Source organism: Cebidichthys violaceus, unplaced genomic scaffold (genome assembly GCF_023349555.1).
Source record: "Cebidichthys violaceus isolate CVI_PGR_0920_01 unplaced genomic scaffold, fCebVio1.0.p SCAF_10, whole genome shotgun sequence".
Taxonomy (NCBI): domain Eukaryota; kingdom Metazoa; phylum Chordata; class Actinopteri; order Perciformes; family Stichaeidae; genus Cebidichthys; species Cebidichthys violaceus.
The window spans coordinates 7,174,722-7,202,333 of NW_027176263.1; the positions used below are offsets into that span (position 1 = coordinate 7,174,722).

The window sequence follows — 27,612 nt, forward strand, 5'->3', positions numbered from 1 at the left end:
GGCTGTGTTTGATGGTTCACATTGACTTAATAATTTGTCGTTTTTAAAAACACGAGTTCCACCTGAACACCAAAGACTGTCAACCTCAATCCAGGACAGTTGTGTCTGCTTGAGGTTACACGGTTTCAGTACATTTGACATATTCCTAACTCAGCTCTGTGATTTTCATGTAAAATGTCACCTGAAAAACATTTTCATGGGTTTGACTTTGATTTAAATATGTGACAGGAGGTTGTTGAACATGAAAAATAGGCTACACATCATTGTCCTATGAACTTTTGACTTGAATACGTCACTCCAAGCCTGGGCTGAATCCAAACTTAGGGCCACACATCATAAAACTACTTGATGCGTAAGGCCTATAATATAAATATTTTTCACCACTTTTAATCATAAATTAAGTAATTTTTACATAATAGTGTGGTTGTCTATCAAGATAGACCGAAGAAGTAGCAATAGTACTCCTGAAAGTCTCGTTGGTTCACGGTCGAGGTTTAAAGTAGACTTCTAAAGGGCCCTTCTCAAGGATGCTACCATGTTCCCTTCACCATTGCTTGTGGGCTGGAAGTGACGTTTGTTACCTATCAGCCAATGATGGCCCATGTCCCAGAATGCATTGCATCACAAACTGCACGCGCGAACAATGTACACTGTAGTTAGGTATTTTTGGAATCTTGCGCAAGTTAAACCTCACTGTCACATAAAGTAAGTTAGCGATAATTGTTGGAAATGCTGTTGATATCTATGTTTATACCTTTGTCCTGCTAATAGTCAAAAGTACGTGTAATACGCATGTCACTATATTACGTAAGTATTAGCGACACCAGCGTAATGCTAAGAAGAAAACAAGTTTGTTAGCTCGCTAATTTAGCAACGAAACGTAGCGAAAACTAACGGGAAACAGGATCAACATTAATTGTATTTGCTTGGTAATACATTTAGATATCTAACGATGTCTAATGTGTGCTTTAAAATAACGTTTCAGTTACTAACGCCATATCGGCTGTCTATAGTTGGTTAAACCTTACGTTTGATAACAGCAATAGATTCACGATGTAAAGCTACGTAGCTAACGTTAGGTTGTGTTGTTAGCAAATGTTAACACTAGCGTTAATCATTGCGTTTACAGTAGACCACTGTACCTAAATAATGTGTTTTAATGATGCAGGTAGAGGTCAGTAGACATGTTGTATGGACCCCCACAAAAAAACATAGTTATTTAACGTTAATGTAAGTGTTCATACACGCCAGTACGTCCAGTAGCTACTGTGCCATTAACGCTACATGTTGAAACATGTAACTTATCTCACAGTCATTAGTCAATAAGTTATTGGTAGATTGACAGTAAGTATCTTCTCCCTTCTGGAGCCAAAACATCTGCTTCACAAATGTGATGAGTTGCTTGTAATTCCACATCTCATATCTTCATGATATGATAACTTAGAAAAATATATCAGCATTATTATTTGTGCCTGATGATCAGACAATGTCAACAGTGTCACTTTTGGGTAATGGCAATACTTATTACACTTGTAAGACTATTTCAGATAATCAAAAGTATAATTAATGGAAAGACTAAAGTGAAAATAATCCAGAGTTGCAACCCTGAGCGTGACACTGATTGACGGTCATTTTTTTAGTTTGTGTTGTTGACCACAGTTGGTTTGGTCAGCATGATTGACTGTACTTTAAACTCAAATAGTGTCTTCATTGTTTTTGTATAGGTGAAGCTAAAGAGACCAGTAATGACCACAAGCGACAATGGTTTCAGTTCTTAAAGGTATTGCACATCGTCTTAGTTTTACTGCAGTTAATCTAAGGCTAAGTTAAACGTAGTTGTTTTTGGTGTAAGTTAATGACTCTGTTCAATACGTTTGCAGATGTCGTTGTCTATGTTGATGTGTGGTCATCAGACAAAATGGCAAACTATTCGAAAACATTTATTCAGCAGCTGCAAGAAATGGGAGCTCAGGTGAGACTGCGAGGCACATGTATACACATTTGCACTATATTGCGTGTCGTTGACTGTATTTTCAGACAACTGATATGTGCACTTTGCAATGTCTAAATGCCTTTGTGTTTTACAGGTATCAAAAACATTCAATAAACAAGTCACACATGTAGTCTTCAACAACGGTCACCCGGCCACATGGAGGAAAGCCAAGAAAAGTGACGTGAGGCTGGTCTCTGTTCTCTGGGTCGGCAGGTAAGAATATAACTGAGAGAGAGCTTCAAAAATGCTGTAATATTTTTACTGTATTGTCATGAAGTGTTACACAATATTGTTGTCAACCGTTACTTGAACATTAATGTGGCTTATTTTTTGGTAAAATGATGTCCAGATGTTACGATGACGGTGTCCGTGTGGATGAGGAGTTGTATCCAGCCTTAAATGATGAAAGCAATCCTATGTTGAAGAACAAAAGAGTGAGTCGAGTCAGATGTGCATGAGGCCGTTACGTTGGTGTCAAAGTTTAAGCTGTTATTGTCAATCGCTGTTGAACCACTGTCAAGCCATACTTTGTGCTTTGGGTCTTTTCTTCATCTTTCTTTTCTTATTCAAAAATGTATTTTTTGTGTTTGATTCATGTAGCATCGTTGCATGCAGCCAAAAGATTCTCCCGAGAGGACGCCTGAAAACGACAGACGCATGAGAAAAAAATTAGATAAGATGATGAAAGCCCTAGCTCCAAAACAACCTCTCGGTAAGATATTATTACACCTTTAGAAGCTTTTGAAAGATAATTTTTAAATGACAAACTACATCCTTTGATTTGCTTTTACCCACAGTTACAGATGTGTCGTCGCCCATCATTATTGATGAGGAGAATGGAATAGTCTATAGCCCTGCATTGAAACGATCAGATTACATGGCACAGCGTTTAAAAGACATGAAAGAGAAACGGGAAAACCTCTCACTCACAGGTAGGAGCAGCAGCAACAGCAGCAGTTGTACCGGCTGATGAACTGACAAATGCCAAACCCCAGAAATTCACATCTGTATTTTCTGTCTCTCAGCTTCACAAATGGTTGAATCCTGCTCACCCACTGGGCTGAAGCCTTCTCTTGGGAGCACACCCACCGTCCTCAAATTAATGTGTAAGAACATTTTGGTGTTACTGATCAATGGAAAATGGTATTGTTGTGTTGAAATCAAAGATAGCTCTTGTACCTTGGCAAGAGCTTCTTGAAGTTGAATCTCTGTTCTTGTACACTGCCAAACAAAAACAATCAACATAAAGTAACTAAACAATGCACAATATCCTTATTTATTTATTTATTTATTAGATGACCAGTCGGATGATGATTCCAGTGCTTCTGTTGCTGAACCTGCTTACTCACCTGATAAAGAAGAAGGGAGAACGCAAGTTGACGTTACTGACCATGACCATCCCGAACAACGCCACAGAAAAGGCTCCAAAAAGCCGTGGCTGTCACCCTGCAACAATGTGCCAAAACAGATCTCAAGTCACGTGGAATGTGAAGACTTCAAGGACGAAGATGTGACAAGACAAAAAAAGTCTAGAAGGACCTCAGTCAGAAAAAAGCCAGCAGAGAAACACAAAGCTGTAGGATTATTAGAAAGTCCGTCTAAGGATAGGTCTGGCAACAGCAAAAGCTTTCATAAAGAAAAAAGGCAATCAGAGATAAAATCCTCGAGTCCGTCACCTAACAAAATTGAAAAGGGAAAAATAAAAGCCGCTAAATCCTTTACAGAGACTGAGACACTTTGTTCTGACACTGCCTCTAGCTGCCTCTCATCACCGGCCAAACTAGGTGATGGTGCAGCTAAACTGTCAAAAGAAAGTGCTACCCAATCACAGAGAAGAACTAAACAAGCCAGGTCGTCACTTTCTGACTTGGTACGGTCCTTCACTATATCCAGCGACTCCAGAAGCGTTCCCTCGGGTTCCACTGACGGAGACGATAATGTGTTTGAGGACTATTTCTCCCCTGCCAATCACCACCCAAAATCAAAAACACCTCCTTTGCCTAATCTACCCGTGGAGAGACACATTCAGATTCCTTTTGAGTTGGACCTTGTCCCAAAGAAGAGAAAACTAAGAAGAAGTGAAAGCATTGGATCTGAAACTAAGAGTAAAAAGAAGATACTAGAAACAAGTCGGCCCTCTGATGCAAGCAGTAAGCCCCGAAGTCACCCACAACAGGACGTTAAAGAACCTCTGCCCGCATCGGAGAGTCCAAGTGCCGATGTTACTCTCGTTGCTAAAAGGCGAAGACAAAGCACCTTGCCCTTCATGAGCACCAGCACGACCACAAGTGATGCCGTGACACAGAGACGAGCGTCTACATCAGTATGGCCAACAGCGTCAACAGAGGCCGACACTGTATCGGAGAAAAACTCTGTCAATGTCATTTCTCATACCTTTGAAAGTGAGTAGTAAGGCTAGAAAGTGTCTTCACTGTGAACTGAACAAAACTAATAATTGCTTAATGGTGTTTGAACATTCACAATGGTGGGGTTTGTGAATTTGTCTGTAATCTTTGGGTTATGCATGTGGTTTCAAAAGGTTTTTGCAATGTAATTATTATTTCAAGAAATTACAGATTTAGTCCAGCTCATTTTCTAATGATTTATTTACTGGATGTCACATTTTAAAGAGAAGAATAAAGAGAAAACTTCAATCTAAATGAGGCCTTTTCATATGAATATTCTCATAATATTGTGTTTGTTTGTCTTTTCAAGTAAACTTGGTGTAGTACAGAGTTTGAGACATGTTCTCTCTTATGTCTCTGTGTTTCCTCCAACAGTCCAAAGACGTGTGAGTTAGTTGAATTGGAGGCTTTATGTGCGTTTGTTTGTCAGTATGTGCTGGACTATAGAAATAGTTATGAAACTGGAGACGGTTGGCGATGGAAAATCAGCCCTGAATATGTCAACAGGTCTTTATTGAAATCTAAGACTTTTAAAAAACATTGCTGATGTAAAGGAAGCTTATCGCATCAGAACACATGAATAATAACTGAGATTTAGTGTTTAAACGACCCGTCAAATTGAGCCAATGACATATTTAACATCTGATCAAAAAGATGTTTATCTTGAAAAGCATGAGACCTGAGAATATGTGAGTCAACAGTTATTCTTTCAAATAATGAATGATTGAATATGTTTAATTCCTAATAAATTGAAGTGAGTAGTCTGTTACTTATCTGGTAGTGCTGTGGTTTAAAAATGTGCATTTTACAATCTTACTGTCCTAAGCCAGGTGTAATGAAGAGATGAGAGATCAACACACACACAACAGTGCCTGCTGTGTGTTAGCTTGAGTGACCCCCCCCCCCCCCCCCCCCCCCCACTGTTTTCAATTGTTTTTCTTGTTTTCAGATGTAGGTGGAGGAAATGAACGTACAGTTGCAGCTGCTTTAACAGAGCTCCCGTCTGAAGGCGAAGAAGAAAATCACAATAAGCAAGTCAGCTTGAGTCTTCAGAACATGGTTAACCAAACGAAGGTAAGAAGACATCATGTTTGGTTTTAATCTTGAGTGTACATTCTGATGATTGATGTTTTTGCACTGAATCATAAAGTTTTCCTAAAAAGAATTGTATTGATGTACAAAGAATGATCTGCGTATTAAGCTTACTGATTCATTAAATATACTGTTTTAATTAAACATCTCCCATTCAGTCATTTAAATACTTTTGTCCACCGTTGTGCTTCGGTGTTTGCAGGTAGTTCACTTTGACAGATGTTCTTCACCCTTTGTACTTTATTTATCCTCAGACTCTACTGCAGCTGCACAATTTGACAAAAATTCCTGACGTTCATGGTTTTCTGTAATATAGGAAGTCCGGGAAGTAAACGAAGCATCGGTAGTGTGTCATTCCTTTTTAAGTATTTCCTCCGTAAGGTCACACACTTCCAGAGCTGGAGGTGTTTGACGCAGCTAGTGGAGAGGTTCTGTCTGGTCCCGAGGGTTTCCTGTGTTTTTGCCTCTCTGTGATGGTGGCATACGACTTCCTCGCTTGTGAAATGCACCTGGGCTCTGTTTTCGTTACGCCGGTAACCTCAACAAGCTGGAGCTGAAAAAAAGCCAAACATGACGTCGTCTCCCCCGAGGGATCCGTCATGGGTCGACTTTATTGTAGCCTGATTACAGAGAAGACGGTTGTTGTTATGTTAAAGTTCCTGATAAAAGATTCATGTTTAAATGTATCGGTAAAGACATTCATCCAAACTGTTGGAGGTCACACCTGCATGGCTCACCGGTCTTTGAAAGTGCAGCTGCTGAGCAACGACTTTGGGTGAATACAGATCAAATTTGCTGAAGCCATTGAGATTATTAGAGTTAAAAATTATAATCTAAAATCATTAGATTACATGCATTAAATGCAAATATTAACAGAATATTTAGGCTCATTTTGTTCATTTTTAGCGGCACCTTTGCGGCATGTTATTCCCCCTCACGCTCCTCTTTTCATCTCTCTGTCTGTCCTCTCAACCTAATTATGATTCATTAAATGTATCAATTTAAGCACAAGTTATGGTTCGAAGGTAAACTCAGTGTTTTTCATAAATCCTTTTAAGCGTAAGATTCTTTCACTAATAGCCAAGAGTCAGAAGAAGTTCACAAAGCATGTTAACTGATATGAGTAATACTGTATGTGCCCGTGGTATTTTTCAATTATTGCTCTTCAGTTGTTACAAGTGGTTATCTGGTATTTCTTTTACTCATAACTGTTTTTTTTTTTTAAATTGCCTCTCACAGCTTCAGTTGACCTCCATCTTTGCAGAGACCCAGGTTCCTCATCTCTCTCTTAGATTTGTCTGAATAGCGTCATTTTCATTTTGCTCAGAGTAGCAGCAATCATGGAGACTCGCTCGTACGGTGAAGCATTTCCTTCATTTGTGCTCGGAGGCCGTGCTGCAGTTCACACCAGCTCTTAGTCAGAGGCTCATTATGTCCCAACTCATTTTTCAATGCCTGTGTTTTTTTGTGCTGCTGCCAGAACATGTCCATTGCATGAGATAAGCCAAAGTCCCCTTTGAGCAACCTGTAGAATAGCCGCCCATGTTTTGAGTTGTTTGACTTAGTTTGAAAGACTCCAAAATGAGCGGATTTTCTTTGTTTGCATTGCTGAGGTGTCAGAAGAGGCCATTAACAAAGTAAAATATCAAAACATTTTTCCTTTTTGAAGAAAACTTCTGTCAGGACAGCTGAGTGAGCAGCAGTCGTGGGGTGATGGTAGCCACCTCAATGTGATGACGGTGTGGGAGGGACCGTTGGGCCGTTTTGGCACCGCTGTGTGCAGCAGGCCTTAACCCCTGACCTCCAGCTGGGGGGCCAGATATCAGTATATAACGTCCCAGTGGTCCCGGCTGTAACCGCTGCTCAGGTGTTTGTGTCGATGATGCTGTTTTGGGGCCAAAGTACGAGGCTGGATGGACCACAGTCGTCAGGTTGCAAAGTTACAGTTCCGTTTCGGTGGCTCTGAATATGTTTTTCTCTTCACTCGTGGCCTTGGTGTTTGATTTCCTTTTTGGCCTCTATGCAACTATACATCCGGCAGGGTTGTTGAAAGTGCATGGCCTGTTTGGCTGGTGAATAATGATCCTTTTACCTGTTCAACAAACCAACTCACAATACTTACACCCAAAAGAAACATACATGCATTACATTCCCCAGTGTTCTTTATTAATAGATACTGTATTATTGGCTACTTTAAAGTATAGATTTGTTCTACATTGAGTTTGTGTGATTTTAACTCCAACAAACACAAGCTGAGAAACAAATCTAGCCAAATCTGTGCTCTATAGCGGTTCCACTTATGTTTACTTGTTTACCAAATATGTGGATATTGTTAAACCAGACAATATGGAACACACTAGAGGCTAAGAATTACTTCCCAAAATAAGATCGGTGTGAAAGCATTGAACACGGACTCATTTATTGTTAAGATAAGTTCACTTCCCACTTCCCGTCTAATTGCTTTACAGTTGGATAATAGTTTACAAAATACCAGTTCAGGAAAGTGTTCATGATGATTAAGTAAAGAAAGATTTGTTTAAGAAAATGTGTTATCCTGTCATAAGTGTATTTATCTTTGTTTCAGGCGATGAGAACATTGGTCATGACAAGCATGCCCACTGAGTAAGTACAAACATTTAAAACTGTTGGTCTCAAGATAAATGTCAACCGCCATAGATTGCTCACAACAGTTTGAACGCATTGGTGAGGAAGCTGGTAAAAACATGTCTTGTTTAAGCCTTTGTGTTGGATGCTTTGTGCTCTACTCACCTCTCGTAGGAAGCAGCACACGTTGGCTCAGGTGGTGACGACACTGGGTGGTTTTTCAATCGTTGACCGAGTGTGTGAGAGCACGACTCACGTGGTCTCCGGGGGTCACCGGCGGACTCTCAATATCCTGTTGGGCATCGCCCGTGGCTGCTGGATCCTGTCATTTGAATGGGTGTGTAGTTTGTATGAGCTTTGAAGCCATGACGTGATATGTTTAAAATGATAATGAAGTGTCTTACTATCATTTATTTCAATTTGTCCGGAGTAGATCCTGTGGTGTTTGGAGCAAAGGCAGTGGATTCCAGAGGAGCCGTATGAACTTTCAGACCACTTTCCTGCAGCACAGGTGAGTACCAGTTCTACTTTAGCAGTACAATAGAAGTACACACGAGTACTACCAGCTCTACCCTTCGCTGTAAACCTCATTATGTTTTCCGTTGGTGCAAACAATCAGATTCATTTTTAACTTTAAAATTTAAGTTTTATGATTATATTATTTTCTGTGTATCAATCATACAGTATCAATTATATTTGTGATGCCGCTTTTTGACACTAAAAGCTCGTAAAACCAAAGCCGAGGAAGTTGGACAGAAACCTACTACTTTTCATTGCCAGTCATCCATTTTCAGTTGGCTTGTTGTTCCTGAAGCTTCCTGTGTGAACTGTGAATGTTGCTTCTTCCTGAACTCGTCATTCATGAATCTCTGTCGGCTCCTGCTTACGTGAGGGAAGACGTGGGGTATAAATGCAGACAAACGTCAACGCATTTCCTCTTTAAATTGCATAATGGTTTTTCTTGTGAGACACAAAGTATTTTTTATGTCCCCACGGCCGTTTATCATTCCTTTGCTCTTACTGCGCATCACATGCTTCCTTCTTGTATCTAGTGTCTGGACCCTTCAGTTGTATTAATTATAGAAACTACTGTTACAATTTTCACAGTGAATTTTATTCACATCTCACTGGGACTATCATGGATAAATAAAGACAAAATAAATGCCTCTGTTCAAATAATGATGTTACATGAGGCCAATGTTTGAGGCAGTTTTTCTCATTTTACCTTTAACTCAACAACATGGAAAATGTTACAAACCAATGATCAGGACTAATTTATAGCTGGATTTGATTGATCATTGTATTAATCTGATGAAGTACTGTTCCTTGATTTGTAAAGTATTTTGTTAGCAGAATTAGCCAAAAACAAGACATTCCCACGTGCCGATTTTATCCATAAACAACCCCAAATTGACTGTGTCACAACATATATAAATATTGCTCTATAACATTACATAAACTGTGATAAAAGATGTTCTCCACATTGTTAGCTATGCCTATATCACTCTTAAATGTGTTGTTAAACTGTGATTAGTGACCTAAAAAGCAACAACAAGAAATGCAACTTTTGAGCATTTAGATTTTTTATTTTGTACTTGAGAATAGACATTGCTGAAGTGCTCTGGTAACTGTGCATTCCCCAGGCTGTGCAGCGTTGTAGTGAAGAACAGGACTGTTGTGGAGAAGGACTTTAGAGTGGAGGCTTGCGCCTTAAGCCCTCTGCTTTGCGGTTGTGTTTAATATTCAACTTCAGGTGCATAACAGCTGGTAGAGCATTACAGACAAACGCTTAGCTTCTGACAGATTTATCATAATGTTTGCTTGTTGAAGCTTCAAAAGAAACATAAATAAAGAAATACATTCCGAAAATACTGCAGAAAGAGATTCGTCAGGTGTGAGCATGTGGAAAGGTACTGCAGAATTATATTAGAAGAATTCCTCCTAGTGTGAATGTGCAATGAAATCGTTAATAGCTAGGACTCGTGAATTTCCCTCATATAATGTTAAATATAAAACTGTAATCTACATATAAATTAAACAACAAATGTACATACATTCCCGGGAGAAGAAAAACATTATCTTTAGAGAAACATTTTCTGTGGCATTTTTTTACATTTGCATTTAACAAAAACATAATCACTTTGTTTTCTGCATGTTGTACCATAGTCTCCTTTTTTTACAATGATATAAGAAGCTATTATTCAAAACATGGATGGTTAAATGGATGATTGAACTAAAATCTTTAAATACATCTTTTGTGTGATTAGCTAGATGTTATTTCCAATGTAATTACTATAGTTCTAGTAATCTACACATACCACAGGCATACATATGTTCATATATTTGTCATTTTGACAGTCCACACGTAACAACATTTGATTCAAATTATGAAACATAAAAATGCACAAAATATGTTTTTTAAAAGGTATGTAAAATATGTTCATGAAGTGCTTTGGTTTGCTTGATACTTTTTATTTTTTGGTCTCGTTTTTTGCTTAGTTTACTCTGAGAGTGACGGTTCAAAGGGAACCTGAGAAGTCTGCTGGTCTGATCATCATTGTGGTGGACTTCAGTGAGTAGCCCGAGCCTTTCCAGTAGTACCATTTGATTCCATTGAAGCGATTTGAGTTCTGGCCTTGCTGGTAATACATCCCATTCAAATTGGACGGACCGCAGGCATCAAACCACCAACCTAGAGCATCAAAACAAACATAAACATATGTGTTGTTAAAGAGGATAATGCATGCAGCTCTGTGTAGGACAGGGATGGTTTTTGCGGTCTTTTCTACAGTATGATATACGGAAAACTTTCATTCTTTCATACGTTACTCATGTGTGTAAATGTTTCATGGTCACAGGGCAAGGCTATAGAATGAAATCAAATATTACATAAACCATCTTAACTTAATCTTTTGGCAAACTAAAACAAATTAAAATAGTAGAAGCTCTGAGGTAAAAAAAAAAAAAGCTGTAACATCTACTCCATATATAAAGAGTAGTTGAGATTTCAAAGAGCAAATGAGCATTAAATACATATTTTCAAGCTATAATAGCAGTTATTTGGCTTCTATGTGTTTTGCTTGGCAGTAATAACTGGGCTGTCATACTTAGTCCATATGAATTGCATGTATGTAAACGGCGTTCAAGAACCCAAATTTTTCAGTTAAAAATATACAATGATTAGGTTTTGTAATATGGTTTTGACATTATTACGGTTCATGCCGATTTAGTACATTCATTGAAATTGTAGTTCATTCAGCTTCATATTTGTAATGCTAGATCCTGCTTTCCTCTTTTTACTGGGTCAGTGCCACTCGGTCACGGTTGTGCATAGTGTGCATATGGAGTTCCCCCCCCCCGTGAGGGGTCTCTCATGGGAAAAAGGGGAGCGGGTTAGAGTCTTCATGCCTTCGTGCTCACTTGGCAGACCTCAATACAGAGGGAGACAAACTTCTGGCAGTGGAGTCACTTTCAAGGGACCGGAGGAGGACCTTTAAGCTACCAGAGGAGAGAGGGAAAAGCTCTGTTCCCAGGCTATTAATGTCAGCCATTGTAGGGGCTGAATTCCCCAATGAGTTGATCAGTGATTAACTCAGAGCTAATTGTGCTCTTTGACCTGGCCACAAAAGTACGGGAGCCCTTAAAATGCCCTTAAAGATTTTTGGGCCAAGATTAGGGTGGGTGGGAATGTCTTCCACACCCTGATATTTTGTATTTTCCTGACGACCACAAATAAGCACAAGTTATTTACAAAAATGTGTTTCTTACCCCCCGTTGTCAGTTGTGAACATTTGCAAACACATTTGTCGTTGTCTGCATCCTTTGTACTGAAATCACTTCCTGGCTGCCCGATGCTGCTTATTTTGCCTGCTGTTCCACTGAAGCCTTTAAGGTGTATCCTGTAGAATGGGAAAAGGAAAAAGGAAAAATGAAGGAAGAGGAGGAGGAAGTCTGTGATCGGTGTTCCTCAAAAGGCAACGTCCGACTCACTTATACAGTTCGGCCGTAGCTTTGCTAGTACTGGATCTCTGTTAACTGGGTCTGTGGTTTGGTTTTGTTCTCTTTGTGATTTCATACGTTGTCGTGCTATTTTTATTTTTATGCTGAAGAATTGTGCTTATTGTGCAGCTTCTTTGTAGGCGTTATGTGGAATTACTGAGCCAAATCACCGGAGACCTAATTGGTCATAGTCAAGTAGACTTAAGACCTAAAAAGAACTGTGTTGAATCGGAGCATTTCAAGGTCTGTTTGTCAAATTCAAAGGAAGTATCCATTCCACTCATGAAATCAGCTTAGGTTCAGAAAAGAAAACACTTCTGGAGGTTGTGTTATTGCCAAAGAGGTGCAGACTGAATGTTAGACATCCAAGACATTTGACGTTATTTCCTATTTTTCAAACACTGACCCGTTTTATTACATTTTCTTTGGGCTGATGCCAGTATGTCAGTATCAGGAAGTAGACAGTTGTATAGAGCAAAGAACCATCCAGAGGAATTTCTATAATGTGTTTTGCTTTTAAAAAAAAGAAGTCAACATGTAAGACCGTGAACTTGTTTTCTCTGAAGTAGGTTTCAGGTGATAAACAAATGTGTGATACGGTCTAAGAACACTGTCAGAATACATTAGCAATCATGGCTCTCCAATTAATCCTTCTTGCACATTAGTGCTGGGACTTAACAACAAGAGCAAGTCAGTGGAAAATCACCACAAGCCTCGTCTGTGTGTCCATTAACATGGTCTCATCCTCACTGTAGAGAATTAGCCTGATAATCAATTGTTTCACTTCATTTTTCCATTTATAAGAATTGCTTAAAAACCCAGATGTGGGTGCCGATTCAGAAGTATCCAGGTTAGTAGAAAAAGTTGTATGATTAGATAGTTACAGCCATTATGTTTTATCTCTGGGAAAATATTCATGAATGAAATAAATGGCCATGACACTACATGAGTTCTTCAGAGATACTTTTTATCTGCTCAAGAACATGCCTCGTTCCTATTGCCTCTGAATGTTGTTACTAACATAGTTGTTAATTCCTTTATAATAATTTTAAGGCTTTGAGTTTCGAGGCTGTGCTTTAGTTACGCTCCCTGAAATTTGGCACCAGTTCTTGGTATGTGTTCAGGATCGCAGACTTCAAAAGCACTGTTGTAAGAGAGACACATTATTTGCTGATGGGCTTCTTTGCCCTCAATCACTTGAGCTACTTGAGCTGTAAAATATTGGCTGAAAACCAAAATGTTCAGTAATTGCCAGCGAGCATCTGACACACTTGCTTCTTTGATGTTTGTAAGTACAACGTACCTGTAATTTTGTGCTTCACCTTCGAGGGAAAACTGGTCGTATTGTGAGAATCCAGAGTTTCCTTCCCAGTCACTCAGCTGGATCCTTAGTTTGTAGGACTGTTGAATCGTCAGTCTGGAGACAAACTCATTTCCTAACCAGAATTCACCTGAAGGCTCTCCAAACCCCTGAAGAGACACAAAATAAATGTAATTAAACCTTGTTGAACTCCTGCAGGAGGGGTTTGTACGTTGCTTTTTTCAAACAGACAGGATCACCATGTACATTTCTTGGCTATTACACTGAACGTTTTTTCCCCCCTGAAACTAAAATCTGAATTATTTTTGGGAATTATCTTTTTGATTACAGATTTTAAGCACAGTTTCAGATGCACTTGCAGAAATATTAGATATACTGTGATTTAATCTGGTGCTTGAAATGTGGCAAATAATAGTGATTTCAGAATGTTGGGGGTGCCTTTCATTTTCATGAAAAGCAGATGTGATCACTGGGCTCTGTGTTTGTAGTTGCCTCTTACAGAGCAGAATCGCCAGGCCTTAAAACACTCTCCGCAAACCAGATCTGCTCACTGTTTTGTGCATTAGTAATGAAAACCGTCGCCTGGGTTGTATTTTTTTAAGGGAAGAATTTCTTCCCGAATGCTTTTACCTTTCTGTACTCTTGCCACGTTCGGTGAAAGTCAACATGGCCGTCAAAGCGTTTTTGTAGCACGGTCCACCCGCCTCCTTCTGTTTCCATGTCACAGAAAGCCTTTAAGCACAAAGGAGTTGCTGCAATTAATACTTCAAAATGAATGCTCTTGAAAGAATTCATCCTCATTTATAATTTGACAATGCCGTTGTATTTGAGTTGGTTGTAAGGAAGAGATACAGAACAGAAGTCCAAGTCTGAAATGTTTCTAAGGAGATCACAGTTTTAGCTCAAGCATGCACGACATTAATGGAAGTCTGAGAACGTTTTAATTCAACTACCCCGCCTTCAAACACTGAGCACTTCCAGAGTTTTAATTAAAAAGGTTGTGTAAGTCAGTGCATGCTCAGCCTGAGTCACTTTACCTTAACCTCTACTGTAGTGTTGGGTAACGTGAGCGTGTAGACTCCGCTCTGGGTGTTTCCTGACTTGAAGACAGCAGCACAGTCCATGAAGGTGGTCGGAGTGTCCTGCATCATGACAGGTTTGCTCTCTGCGGAACAAATCATCCTTGTTAATTTGACACCACACGATTGTACGGCATTTAACTGTCCTCCTTTGATAAGTTCACATCCTCTGAGGAGAAGAAAAAAAAGGTCACATTCATTGCATCAGTGTTGCTGCTTTTGAAGTGAGGCACGCGGTAATTAAAGTTTAGGTGACCTTTTCTTTTGTGCAATCCAATACAATAGCACACAACGAAAACAAAAAACAAATCAAACATAGGCCGCATTTGTTGCACAAATATAGAACTTAACAGTGCGTGAAAGAGGTGATGATGAGCTGAAGTGCAGACTCACCTCCAGCTGAGCTGACAGAGATGGTGTGGATGAGGTTGTTCACGGTGTCCAGCAGCTCCTGCTGCTGACGCTGCAGCACAGTGTTGTTGGAGGAGACTCTGAGCAGCTGCTGCTCCAACTCGCCGATGAAGGCTGTCTGCCGTAGCATAAGAGCCTGAAGCTGCTCTTTTTCATCACGAAGCATCTTCAGCTCCACCTGCCTCTGCTCCGCCATCTCATCCACCTTTTTCTCCAGAAAGCTGCGGAGTAGCACGTTCAGCGAGCTTTGTCAGCACAAAACTTCACTTACTGGCCTTGAAAAGTTGGTATTAGCAATCAATGTCCTCACCTGTTTTTGTCATTCAGCTTGCTGATGTCATTCGTTTGGACAATCAGTTGTTTTTCCAACTTGTTGGTCGACAAGGAATTTTCAAGCAGTTGACGCTCAAGTCGAGTTGTTTGATGAATTACCTTAAAACAAAAGAACGAGGTGAAGGAGTGGAAGTCGGGCAGTGTCCAAAAGAAAAATCTTCCATTCATCCATCAGTAGATTTTTAAATTCTCCAGACTATGATATTGAACACTTTTTACTTCACTATAGCCTCAAAAAGAGCTCAAGATCCTCCAACTATCCCATTTGTTTCTCCACACTGCCCAGCATAGTCCCAAGTTTCTCTCACAACTGGAAACAGGTTGTGTTCTACAGTTGACATTTTACTTTGAAATTATGTAGTTGCATCTTATGTGAAATTATGTAGTTGCATCTTATGTGAAATTATGTAGTTGCAGCTTATGTTTTTAAATTTGAATGTTTAATACAGTATGCAAATGCAAACGTGGCTTGCAGCAAATTAGAAAAAAGAATGTAAAAAAGCATGTAACCTATAAGAGGGTATAGTAAAATAGCAATAAACAACATGTATAGAGAAATCCTAAAAATAGTGTGTCTTGTCAACAGGCAATAAGTCATTTTGGATATTAAGTTCTGTCTTCTCTTAGTGGATCAGGTTCAATACGAGTCCTGTTTGCACCTCTAGAGTGAACAAACAGACATTTGCAAAATGGAAAAGTTGGACTGGAAAGAACGACCAAATTCCAACACAGCAGTCATACCTTAACAAGGGAAACGTTTAAAACCCACCTAGTTTCACAGACAGACGTATTGAACTAAGCTCTGGGGTTCGGGACCTTGCCTCTAATTTCCCAGTTCGGAGGAACTGAACTCAGCAAAAAGCAGCTTGTTTACATGGATCCTAGCTGTGTGTCTCCAGTGGAGCTGTTGATGCCTTTGAACAGACGGATGTGTGATTGTGACAAACTGATAGACCCTTTCTGTGGGAATACCAATGTGCTAATAACAGGAAATGCTGTACAGTTGGCTCACATAAGGTCACTGACGCGTAGCCACAATAATAAACTGACACAGTCGAGCCTGTTTTTCCCTCTGCTTATATTTTTTTTACAATATTTAAGGCAGCGTATCGCTGAGCACTCTTTGACTTACCTCTTTGATTGGAAAGATTGTTGAGCATATTAATGTATTCATGTCATTAAAAACAACTCGCACCGCTTCTTCATAATAGCATATTCTGCTGCCTGCTATGCTTCCATGTAAACTTCAGTCACATAGCTTTCTGTATGTTTCAAGCCTCACCTGCGCCTCCACATTGGTCAGTTTCCTCGTCTGCTCTACGGTCTGACTCAGCAGGTTTGTTCCAATTTCGATCATCGTAGCTGTGTGGTTGTGTACAGCAGTCTGCTGGAGATGGACCATGTCTTGCTTCATGCCGTCCTGTATGTAGTTCTCCAGCTGCAGCACAGATAAAGACACCTAGCATCATTAACCAGTGGTTTTCGTAGCGCATGCACATTCCTGTATTACATTCATAGGTAGTTCACAGTCTGCTTCTGTGATGTCGGACACAGAGCTGCTCTGTTTGATGCTCGAGCTCTTGAGCAACCTCAGTTGTCCTTGTTCTCTTTTCATGTTCAGATTCACCCTTTGTTGGTTCAGGGACTCACATTTTGTGTTCATCGTGCTCTGACTGGAGAGCATTTAACACCATTCAGAGCGAAGTACTGACAGTTTATGATGTCGGACATGCTGTGTGTTATTATTGAGTGTGTAGCCATGCTTCTTAAAGGAAGTCAAGAAAGAATGTGTTCAAAATTTCTGATTTTCAAACTCTGGAAAGCTTGTAGTAGAAACCTTGTATATTTCATTATTGTTTTACTCGCTGATTACACACCAGCCGTGCGATCGTATTCAATTAACCATGTTTCCTTCTGTCTGACGCGAACATCACAACGTAAGGCACACTGCCTCCGCCTGATATAACGATGACAAGGGGTTTTTAACATGTAGCGTCAAATATTTTGAAGCTTCTTTAAACTCATTTACGAGTTGTTCGTCCTGGAGGTCAAAAAGTGGAAATTACTTATTTATTTATTTATATCAACTTGATTTAAGATGATAAAAACCATTTACACGTATGATGTAACCGTAGCCCTCAGGGTGGGAAAAGGTCAGTGTTTCATCTTAACAACATTTGTCCTGATCTACCTTACAGTATTGCCAAATATAGACCGAGACCAATCATTAAGTTATTTCCTGCACGGTGTTCCTGAGTGGCAATCAGGTCACACGACTCGTAAACAGGATGGAAGTGTTGAGTGAGGAGTTACATCCTTCATGACAGTGTGACACGTGTATGCAAGTGGAAACCAGAGTCAGTGAAATATCTCAACTTTTGCATAATCACTTTTGTTATTTACTCATCAGTCAGCAATGCAACCCCAAACAGGCAATGTTATTACTACTATAATGAAAAATACAAATATCATCTGCAATCAGTGCTGATTTTGTTTGTCTTCCTTTCACGACATCCAGTTTATTTATGTTCTTGGAGACACAAAAGGATGTGTGGTAGGTGGGAGGCTGTCATTTGAAATGTTGGCAGGATGTCCCATTTACAGTCAGTGATCCAATCAGCTGTTTACTTTGTGCGCCTCAAAGGCGTCGGTAAGAAAAAGACTGTTCCGCAACTAATTGTTTCCCTCAGTTGTCGTCAGCCGGTGACTAAACTCATTCGATCGATCGAGTCACTCCTGTAAAAGAGGTGTATAACCTCAGTGCGTAAAGTTATATATCATTATACTAGCAATCCGTCTATTTCCTTTAGTTCTTGCAAATCAATTCTGTTTTACTTTATCTATCACACTTTAGCTGAGATCTCCTCTCCCACATTTATCTTCTTGTGCTTTAATTTGGTGAAGACAACAGAAGAAGGCACTGGAGTCCTCCATTTACACAAACGGCTCCTGTTTTCTGTTGACGCATCATTTATCAGCGATGCCTCTTAGTCTGTAAGAAATATGTAACCTGTCACTATACCAGACTTGCTGTTGGACTTTGTAAAATGTTCACTTGTGTCGCAAGCAGGCTTTGATTTGTGAGGCAGCACTTGAGCTTTTGTGCCCTCTGAGCTCTCCCGTGGACCAGATACACAGCTCGCTTCATGTTACCAGACGGGAGCTGTGGGATCAAGCTGTGCGGCGCTCTTGTCCCGTCTGGCCCGTCTTGTATAGTTTCTGATCAGTAATCACGCTCTGAAGAGGGAGAAGAGAGGGAGCGAGACAAGAGGCCGGTCACTTCTTTCACTCGCACAAGTAATGGCTCAGCAAACCGAAAGGGAAGTATGCGTCCCTCGTGTGGACACCTGTGTCGAGTCTTTGTCAGTCGTCAGACCCATTATGTCCTGAATGAAAGTGTCTCACAGACACTTTTTTTATATTGGTTTTGCTGAATCAGAATAGATTCTCAAAGAAATAACATAAAAATTGTGGTATTGGCTTTGCCTTACTTGTGTCAGTAAGGCGCTGAACACAGAGCTAGTGGTTTAGTATGAACCTGAATCATTTGCCCATCACAAAAGCAGCAGTTATCCTGGAATGTTTGTGAGTCAGAAAAAAATTATTTCTTGTCATTGTGGTTGTTAAAATGTGTCGATGTTCCACATGCTGAAGTATATTAGATAATTATACACATGTTTTTGTGGGAAATCTGGTCAGTGTTTCATTCAATTGATACATCATGCTTCCTGCTACCTTCTTTCCTTTTACAGAAAATTGGAAAGGAAGTATGAATGTCTCCGGTGACACCTGTGTAGAGGAAGTGTAGCTCATCAGCACATTTTGTCCTCGTACACATTATAATGGTCTGTCTCAGATACCTAAATCGACTTCATCCTCTTTCACTGATACCACAAACTAATGTGATGCAACTTTACCTTCAGCAGCCACTGTGTGTTGTTCTCCATGATGGTCTCCAGTTGTTCCAGCCTGTGAGCCGCCTCCTCGTTGTCCTCCGGTCCATCTTTTTGAACCGCATAGTTGCTGCTCTGGGTTTGGCAGTTTTCCTGCTCCGGCAGCAGAAAGGTGTAGCTGCACGGCCCGTTTTGGATCTGATATTGTCTCTTAGCAGCAGCACTGTATCCTGTCCCCAGACCGAGGCAGAAACTTAAAACTAGTAAGTCTACACGCAGCATCTTCATAGTAGAGCTATTTACCCCAAAAATAAAGTTAGTACAATTATAACTCCTTGGATTTGTAGGGTGTCTTAAGCTTTTCTTAATGCCTGGACGTCTTTCTCCGGCAGCATTCAAGTGTAAACAATCCTGTTGAGAGTCTGCAGATTCCTTTTATTCCCTCTCGGTGGTAGGAGGAATTAGAGGTAGTTTGTCATTCCCTTCAGGTTGACTGTGCCGGACTGCATGTGTTCGCTTTTCATCAAGCCCCCGACCACTTGTTTGAGCTGCCCATGGCCCCTCTGATTAGCTAACTGTGAGTTTAAACCACTCCCCCTCTCACTGCTGTGAAGAGCAGTGAAGTGGAGATTCCTTTCAGTGCGCACTCACTTAACAACACAGAGGAGCAGATGCACAAAACTACACACGTTCCACTATATCCTCTGTGATACCCACAGCTACTCAGGATGCAGCTGTGATAGTAGCGGCGTCCATCCCATTCATTGAAAAATGTCTCCCGGCCCACGACACACACGCACACACACACACACACACACCCATCTTTGAATGGGAGATTTAAAGGAGAAATTAATTCACTACAAATATTTTCCTACTTAGTTCTTATCAGTCTACTGATTATCCTTTTTCTTGAGGCGTTTTTCTTATTTCCTCTGTTTGTTTCACAAGTTCAAAATGTTATAAAACAATCTACAATTCCCAGATCTTCCTTTGGGTCTCAGAGTCCTTAAAGTCTCATGTAATCGGTTATTAGTACAAACTAAAGTTGCCGCTTGCTGATCTCTGACAACAAAATAGTCTTTTTTCTGGTTCATGGTAGATTCATGCAATATTCAGATGAAATGTAATGAGTCATAAGTACAATGAAATCAGAAAAGCCGTTTCTTTGATGACTGACAAAAAGAAGCTATTTGTAAGTGTAGGCTACCCTGTTAGATGTCAGCTTTTTAATACGTGGGTGTTTTCTGTATCCTGTCCCAAGTTTCTACACTCACGGAGGAACTAGTTCACATTACATTTTAGTGTAAATACTGTAAATGATCAAACCTAATACTAATACAGATTCTTATGGATTGGATATTTTCCAGATGTATTAAAGGCAGCATTGTCATTTTGAGGCATGCTCTGATGTTGTTGAAAGGTTAGCGTATTTTCAGACATCTTTTGTGCATGCTTGAACTACTCGAGTTAATAACCACTTTTTCTGCTCTTAAAATGAGTCACCCCTGGGTTATGTTTTCTAGATATCTTATAATGATACAGCCATATACAACTTGTATCTGTTCTTATGACTATGCTGCAAGACATAAATGGGAAGTTTAGGGTCTTTTACCCTAATTGCAGGATTATCCCAAACTGTTTTTTTTTGGGAGCTTTGAGGGCTGTGATGTCACAGTGGGGAACAGAGTGCAGGTGTGTGATGCAGGAAAGGCATTGATATAGGAGGATGTTTTGTCCTATGCTGCAGGAATGTTTCTACCACAGACGCTCTCTCATTAGCTTCACTCCCCCCAACAGTGAAATCTCAGAAAAACAGTGACCATGTTCCATTTTTAACAGTCTGCCAAACAACTGTAGATATACTGTGCTTTATATTGTGTACTGAATAGTCATTTAGCTTTGACATAGACACGTTTTAGTGTCAACTGCACCATTTTTCTTTCTTTTTTAAATTTTTTTTACCAGGAAAGGCTCAGAATTGCCCTCTGCAGTTGGATAGAAATACCGAAACAGAATTGTAGGAAGTAGGCTGATGTCATACTTACTGTATAAGGGAAATGCAACATATTTAAAGAACATTACCAAAGAGGAAGGACTTGCCGTCATTCCAAAAACATTGACTTTTTTTTTCAGGTGTTCAGGCTGAATCACTAACAACTTTTATGGTTATTGAACGCACGGAGGGAGAAATAAAGCGCACAATAAACATGTTCTCATGCTGCGAGCCAACGATGTGACTTCTGCTGAGCTATCGAGCACACGCTGTATTTCATTATGCTGGCCTGTTCATTTAGTCTGGCCTGGTATTGGTTGTTACAGAGTTTCACAAGCTATCTGCAGACTCGTGCACAAGAAATATGTAACTGCATTAGTGGCTGCAAAGACATTGATTAGGTTGTCTGAGTAAGGAGGTGGAATTTCCCATGTGAATAATAAATAGATTTTTGCTGGCAGTTTACAGTGCAACTCATCCATGTTGTAACAATTTCCAGAGAAAGCTCGTTACCACTGGCATCTATGACCCGTCCTCTGGAGATTTGAAAAATTCAGCGTGGTGATACAGACAAAGTGATACAGACGAATATCAAATACAGAGATGTGGGTCATGAAACGTATCTTTAATGCAGCAGTATTAAATTAAATTTATGCAAATCCAAACAGCTGTTGAACACAACTCCGAAAGTAAATAGCTATTTATACTTTATACAAATTCTCTGTATGTATGTGTATATATATCTAGTCAAATTGATCGAACCACTTTATCTTGCTGTCTTTTTCATGTCTAGTTTTACCACCCCTGTTGTCACAGAGTAGACCTTACACATAGTCTTCAATCATTCCCTTTAAAGTGCACAATGTGGGTTAATCTTAAGGTGACCCCGTCTCTGAACCCTCTGACCAATCCCCGATTACTCAACGTAAAGTGAAACCTGTGTGAACATTGACAAAAGACTAAAAGCATTACCGCTTGTTTCCTGGCATTCAACTTTGGAACAGAGCAGATTGTCCCCTTCAGTTTAACAAGTGACCCTCGCTGGATACAGAACAGGCCCGTAGTGAGAGCTCAAAGCATCACTCAGCAAACCCAAGAAGAAACACAAGCTCAAAGAGATTCACATGCTCTCGTTTAGACAGACAGAGCTGGTAATACTCTGTGAACAATGTGGGCCGCCGAAATGAAACCAGCCATTAAAAGCTCACCTCAATGCCGCTCAGAGTTCAACAGAGTGTCTGAGATTAATGTGGTTCTGATTTGTAATTTTATCAATTTCAAAATATGAGGCTTCCTTGAAGTTGCAAGTAAACTGAAATAGTGCTGAATAGTTTGTTTGACTGTAATAAACTGTAGTAAGTTCAGCAATGACCTAGAAATGTACTCATACAGCTAGTTGCTCTTTAAATTGGCTTTAATGGTATACTTAGTCTTGCCTCAAAGCCAAATTCTTCCAGCTTCTGCTGTGTCTCTAGCAGCCACCTTCAGGCCAGTTTCAGTATTGAATCACAGTTTCAAACGTATTGCTGTGATCACTTACCAATTAAGTTCTTCTGGGTTAAAGTGAATACTATTTATTTATGTATCAGGGAGAGGAAACATGAATTGACATGAGTTGCTGGTCCACCGTCTGTATTATTGTGATGTTTATGAGAGACAATACCTGTGACTCATGTGAGATACACCCTTGAAATATGTGAGAGTTTTAATTTTAACCCTTAATTCACCAGAACTACAACAGAGGAAAATTTCTTGAAAACCAAAACACACGATGAATGCTGGGAAGTATGGCAATCACTAAACAATGTTTAGGAACAAACTGGTTTTGAGTAGTTAAGTGAACGGATCGGAAGGATGTTAATTAAATTAATAATTCAGTGCAAGTCACACAACATGAACTCAATATTCTAAGTTCCCTCAGTTTCTAGTTCTTATGCTCAGCTAAGCTAATCAGCTTCTGGCCAAATTTAGCATATAGATAAGATTGGCATCAGTCTTCTCATCTAACTCCAGGCAAGAAAAGCAAAAAGTGTGTTTTCCAAAATGTTAAACTATTCCTTTAACATTTCTGGAAACTGGGACTAAATGTTATCATGAGTTTGTTTTTAAAAGCCATTTTTCAGATCTTATAAGGAAGCATGTTGAGCTGTTGTCGGTCCTTCTGAACATGAACAGCTTCTGCATCTCTGTGTCCTAAATGCACCTCACTGAAGACTGATCGTTAAACTGTCAGGTTTCTCGTCCCAGATCTGTCGTCTCCAGAGACACCTGTCTGCCGGGGAACACCAGCAGGACCTGTTCCAAGACCAGCCAGCCATGTTTGTGTCCCAGCACTCCCAGCCACCCACTCAGAGTCTGGTGGAGCTGATCCAGCTCTGTGGAGGAACGGTCTGCAAATCTGTGCGACAGGCAGGAATCTGCATCGGGACGTACAGCGGCAGGAGACCAGAGGGGAGCAGGGTCCTGTCTGAGCAGTGGGTGCTGGGTAAGAGATATCTCCTGCCAATCTCTGTGTTAAATGCTAAGTTCCTTTATTATGTCACTATTAATTATTTCTCTTGTTTCTTTGTGATTTTATTTCAGATAGTATCATGCATTTGAAGCGGCTGTCATATGACAACTACCACTTGGAGTAAAAGCTGTGAAGTTTAGTTTTAATAATTTTATGTTGAACAGTGCCTGGTCACAGACCCTCAGTTTGTAATTTAGTCTTCCTCTTGTCACCTGGTCACTTCTGAGGACTATCAACAACAAGCTAAGTTACTGTAAAACATGACAAACTGCTTTATCGTTTTAATTTGTAGTAGTAACCACTACTACTACTGCATAATGGTGTGAATTAACAAGACATTTGAGTGAACTTTGATACTGTTTTCATTTATAACAATGTGATTTTAAAGATACTTGCTGAGCCAGTTTAACATTTAAATGAAGATAACATACTGCATCGTATAGAAAGGTTGTGTGATGTCATTATTAATAAATACTTTGGTTTTGATCGTGGGTTTTCTTATGTTCTGTGATGTAATTTCCAGTTTTCTGGGTTTTATTGAAATTTAATTGTAGAGAGATTACTTTAACTGTCTGAAATTTGAAATGACATTTCAACCGTGAAATGAATGAAGCACCGCTTTGAGAATATCAACTTGGTTTTGAAAATGACAAAGCTCAGTGGTTTGATGGATCAATCTGTCAAAAGTCTTGTCAGAGACCACTCAGCAGTGTCACTGGGTGATAGATGACAAATAAACAAGCTTATGTATCACAGCTTGTCATACAGTAACACATTAACTCTAATACTATACTAATCCAGTGGTGGGCCGTCAGGGCCAGCAACGCCTTCTCTGCTGGCCTAGACAGAATCACAAAGTTATAGCTATTTTATAACGTAATTATTTTTCATAAATACACTACATGTATTCTAAATAATTTTTCCATTAGCTTATTATCTCATTGCACAGCTACTGTCCAATCAGATTTCGCCCCTATGCTGTCTGTATGTAAGAAGAGAGGCCCGGAGGAGGCCTTCAGAATTACAAGTGAATCCCTTTGCAGTTTAAGTAAATGGGGAGGATATTGTTGATTGTCATAGTCTTCAACCAATCAGATTTTTAGTTTGACATGTCAGAGCCTCCCAAATGGCCTACAAGTACGTGATTGGTCAGTGGGCTAGCGTGACATGTTGAGCGGTGACAATCCCAGTATCTACTGCCTCTGTCGAGCGGACATTTTCAGCCTTAAAAAGTATTCAGGAAATACAACTGGGGAGGCTCGACTGTCATCACTGGCGTCCATGAATTGAGAAGGACTTCTTACTGGAACTAAAACAAACTGATGTACTGTAGGAGGTTGGACTTTGATGAACTATTGTCTCGTCCTATGTTGTGCTGGGACACATTTAGTCGTGGCACAGCAACAAGAAGACGTGAAGCGGCAAAAGTCTATATACTCTGCATATAATGTTAAAGTGTTTAAGTGATCATCTTTGAAGATTCGTGTGTTTTCAAGTGGACTCATCTTCTCTCTCTGTGTTGATAGACAAATAAATCCATCAGTAACAACAACTAAGGTGTCGTGTATTTCCTGGAGGGAGTGATAGCGTTACTACTCTGTTAATATGTCTATGGTGTCACTTTCATGATGTGGTTAATAGTGTTCCCTCTGATGTGAATAATATTTAAATGGCCTGTGGTCTTTAGTGTGTGGTGGAATGCGTGTTTTAGCGCCGCAGTTTTGCTGAATTGATTTTAACTATATGCATTGTCCGTTAATGACGCAGCATCCCGTCATGCACGTAGTCATGTATCTGCACTCTGCAGTTAATGTATTTGTAGGTGTTGAGCTTTATTTTTACACAAAACAAATAAAATAAGTGTGTGTGTGTGTGTGCGTGTGCGTGCATGAGACACACGGGGCTTCCAGCTTATTTTAATGTAAACCCATTTTTGTCATTAGACAGTCAACTGTCTACAACTGTCGTAGTATAAAGAGCAAAAAACCCAAGAGATCACTGTTTGCGTCCCAGGCAAAACCGAGTCAACTCTGACTTATTAAACCATAGATTTGTTACGTAACTTATGTGCTTCACTAAAGCCAGTTACATAACAAACATATATTTTCACCCAAATCGCGATCTTCTCCTGAACCTAACCAAGTACTTTTGTTTCGTATAAGTAAACAATTAAAACTAAGTAAATCTATGTTGGAAGTTTATCTTGAAAAGAGACATTTAACCAGCGGAGACACATCCAAAACTGCCCCTAGATGTGAACCTATAGCCTCATAGTTGGAAGTGTTGGGCCATTGACCAAGTGGCGGTATTAGACAAGTTGGGTGTGAGAATGTGTTGGTTTTTCCAGCGGCACATTTTGTTGCGTCAAGTCAAACCATGCCACGTTTGATTTGCGTTTCCATTACCAGTTTGAACTCGCCGAGTTCCCCTCAAACAAGTGCATGTTGTGAGACTCGACTCATGTCTGTGCAGGAGACCAGAGAGAAAGATGTTTTTAAAAGTCTGTGTGTTCAGCTCTCAGTACTTTTGAAGCTTCAAACAGAATCTCTGTGGTTTGAATTTTAGTTTCACTCCTGCATCCCTGTTTGTACTTTCAGATATCTGGTTTATTTTACTGTCATGCTTGCATTCAGCTGAATAGGAGTCATGTTAAGTTGCTGCTGATAAGAATCCAACATTTCTCAAAAGAAAAGCTTTTAAATAACATAACTGGGGCCTTTAAGGCCTTTAATGTGTTTATCGATGAATTAGCGGCACCGAATGGCAGCTTTTCTTCACTAAAAACAAGTCTTCTAATACTGCAGTAAGGAAGAGTACAAGCAGAAAAAGCAACAGTGAGAAGTTGAATGCATGATGTTCCCTGAGCCCTATGTTCCCTCAACCCTATCTTCTCTCAGCCCCATGTTCCCTCAGCCTTATGTTCACTCAACCTTACACTGCCTCCTTATGTTCCCTCAGCCTTATGTTCACTCAACCTTACATTGCCTCCTTATGTTCCCTCAGCCTTATGTTCACTCAACCTTACATTGCCTCAGCCTTATGTTCCCTCAGCCTTATGTTCACACAACCTTACATTGCCTCAGCCTTATTTCACTCAACCTTACATTGCCTCAGCCTTGTTTCCTCAGCCCTATGTTCCCCCAGCCCTTTGTTTTATCCACCATATGTTCCCTCAATCCTATGTTCTCGCAGCCCTGTGTGCCTTCAGCCGTATGTTCCTTCAGCCTTGTGTTCCCTATATGTTCCTTCAGCCTTGTGTTTCCACAACCCTATGTCCCCTCAGCCCTATGTTCCCTTAGATCAAAACCTCCGCCAGTGTCATGCCATTGTTCCAATTCCCAATTGTCTATTTGTCCGACAACCCGATATCCCGAAAATGTAGTTACTGCGATTAGTGGATTCGGTCACGGAAGTGAACAAAAAAACATCCACACATTGTTCAATTGCTAACCATTTCCACTCTGCTCACTTTTGATGGAACAGAGCTATCTGAGGAGTCAAAATGGCAGAAGCTAATAGCTGAGTCACTTCGTACAGTTACTCTGCTTTGCTGGAGTATACAATGCAGTTGAATTGTTGTCTGTTTAAAGCGATTGCCTGCTTAGTGGCCAAGCTAGCTAGCTAGCTAGCTGATACTTAGCTAACTGTTAGCAACCCAATTAACTTTGTGAGCTATTTTGGCTTGCTAGTGCCAGATTGTTAGTGGCTAGCTAGATTATACTCAGTTAGCTAACCAGCCACAGTAGCCTACCAACTAGCTCCCAAAGAGTATGCTACCACTATGTCACCAAAGCCCAGTGCCATGAATTTTGCTTAGTCACATTCTGGTGTCACCAGGCACCAAAATTGTACAAGACACTGTAAATTTAAGGTTTTTACTACAAGTGAAGCTAAAAACTGGTCTCAAATTTTACCACTCTAATCTGTATTTGAACTTTAAATGGAGCTGAATGCCAACATGCTAACTCTAGCAGAAG

At 40.1% G+C, this 27,612-nt stretch overlaps 2 protein-coding genes across 5 annotated transcripts; one reads left to right on the forward strand and one right to left on the reverse strand.

The window, feature by feature from the left end:
• The first annotated feature begins 633 nt into the window (after positions 1-633).
• Positions 634-25,187, forward strand: mcph1 (microcephalin 1). Of its 4 annotated transcripts, none has more exons than XM_068723604.1 (15): positions 634-705; positions 1,725-1,780; positions 1,881-1,972; positions 2,088-2,206; positions 2,343-2,427; positions 2,594-2,705; positions 2,791-2,925; positions 3,019-3,099; positions 3,289-4,395; positions 5,348-5,472; positions 8,075-8,112; positions 8,269-8,431; positions 8,528-8,605; positions 23,371-23,608; positions 23,707-25,187. In XM_068723604.1, exons 2-15 carry the CDS (start codon positions 1,762-1,764, stop codon positions 23,757-23,759), a joined length of 2,445 nt encoding a protein of 814 aa, XP_068579705.1. In that variant the 5' UTR covers positions 634-705; positions 1,725-1,761; the 3' UTR covers positions 23,760-25,187. The 4 variants fall into 4 exon arrangements, with proteins under 4 accessions (XP_068579705.1, XP_068579721.1, XP_068579730.1 ...); XM_068723620.1 differs by having other exon boundaries at positions 23,711-25,187; XM_068723612.1 differs by lacking the exon at positions 634-705 and adding an exon at positions 896-929.
• angpt2a (angiopoietin 2a) lies at positions 9,670-19,618 on the reverse strand. The gene is made up of 9 exons (XM_068723640.1): positions 19,155-19,618; positions 16,520-16,675; positions 15,215-15,336; positions 14,887-15,125; positions 14,452-14,579; positions 14,045-14,146; positions 13,397-13,563; positions 11,863-11,993; positions 9,670-10,786 (listed from the first exon to the last, which is right to left on the reverse strand). The coding sequence occupies exons 1-9, from the start codon at positions 19,416-19,418 to the stop codon at positions 10,614-10,616; spliced, it is 1,482 nt and encodes a 493-aa protein (XP_068579741.1). The 5' UTR covers positions 19,419-19,618; the 3' UTR covers positions 9,670-10,613.
• Positions 25,188-27,612: the final 2,425 nt, after the last annotated feature.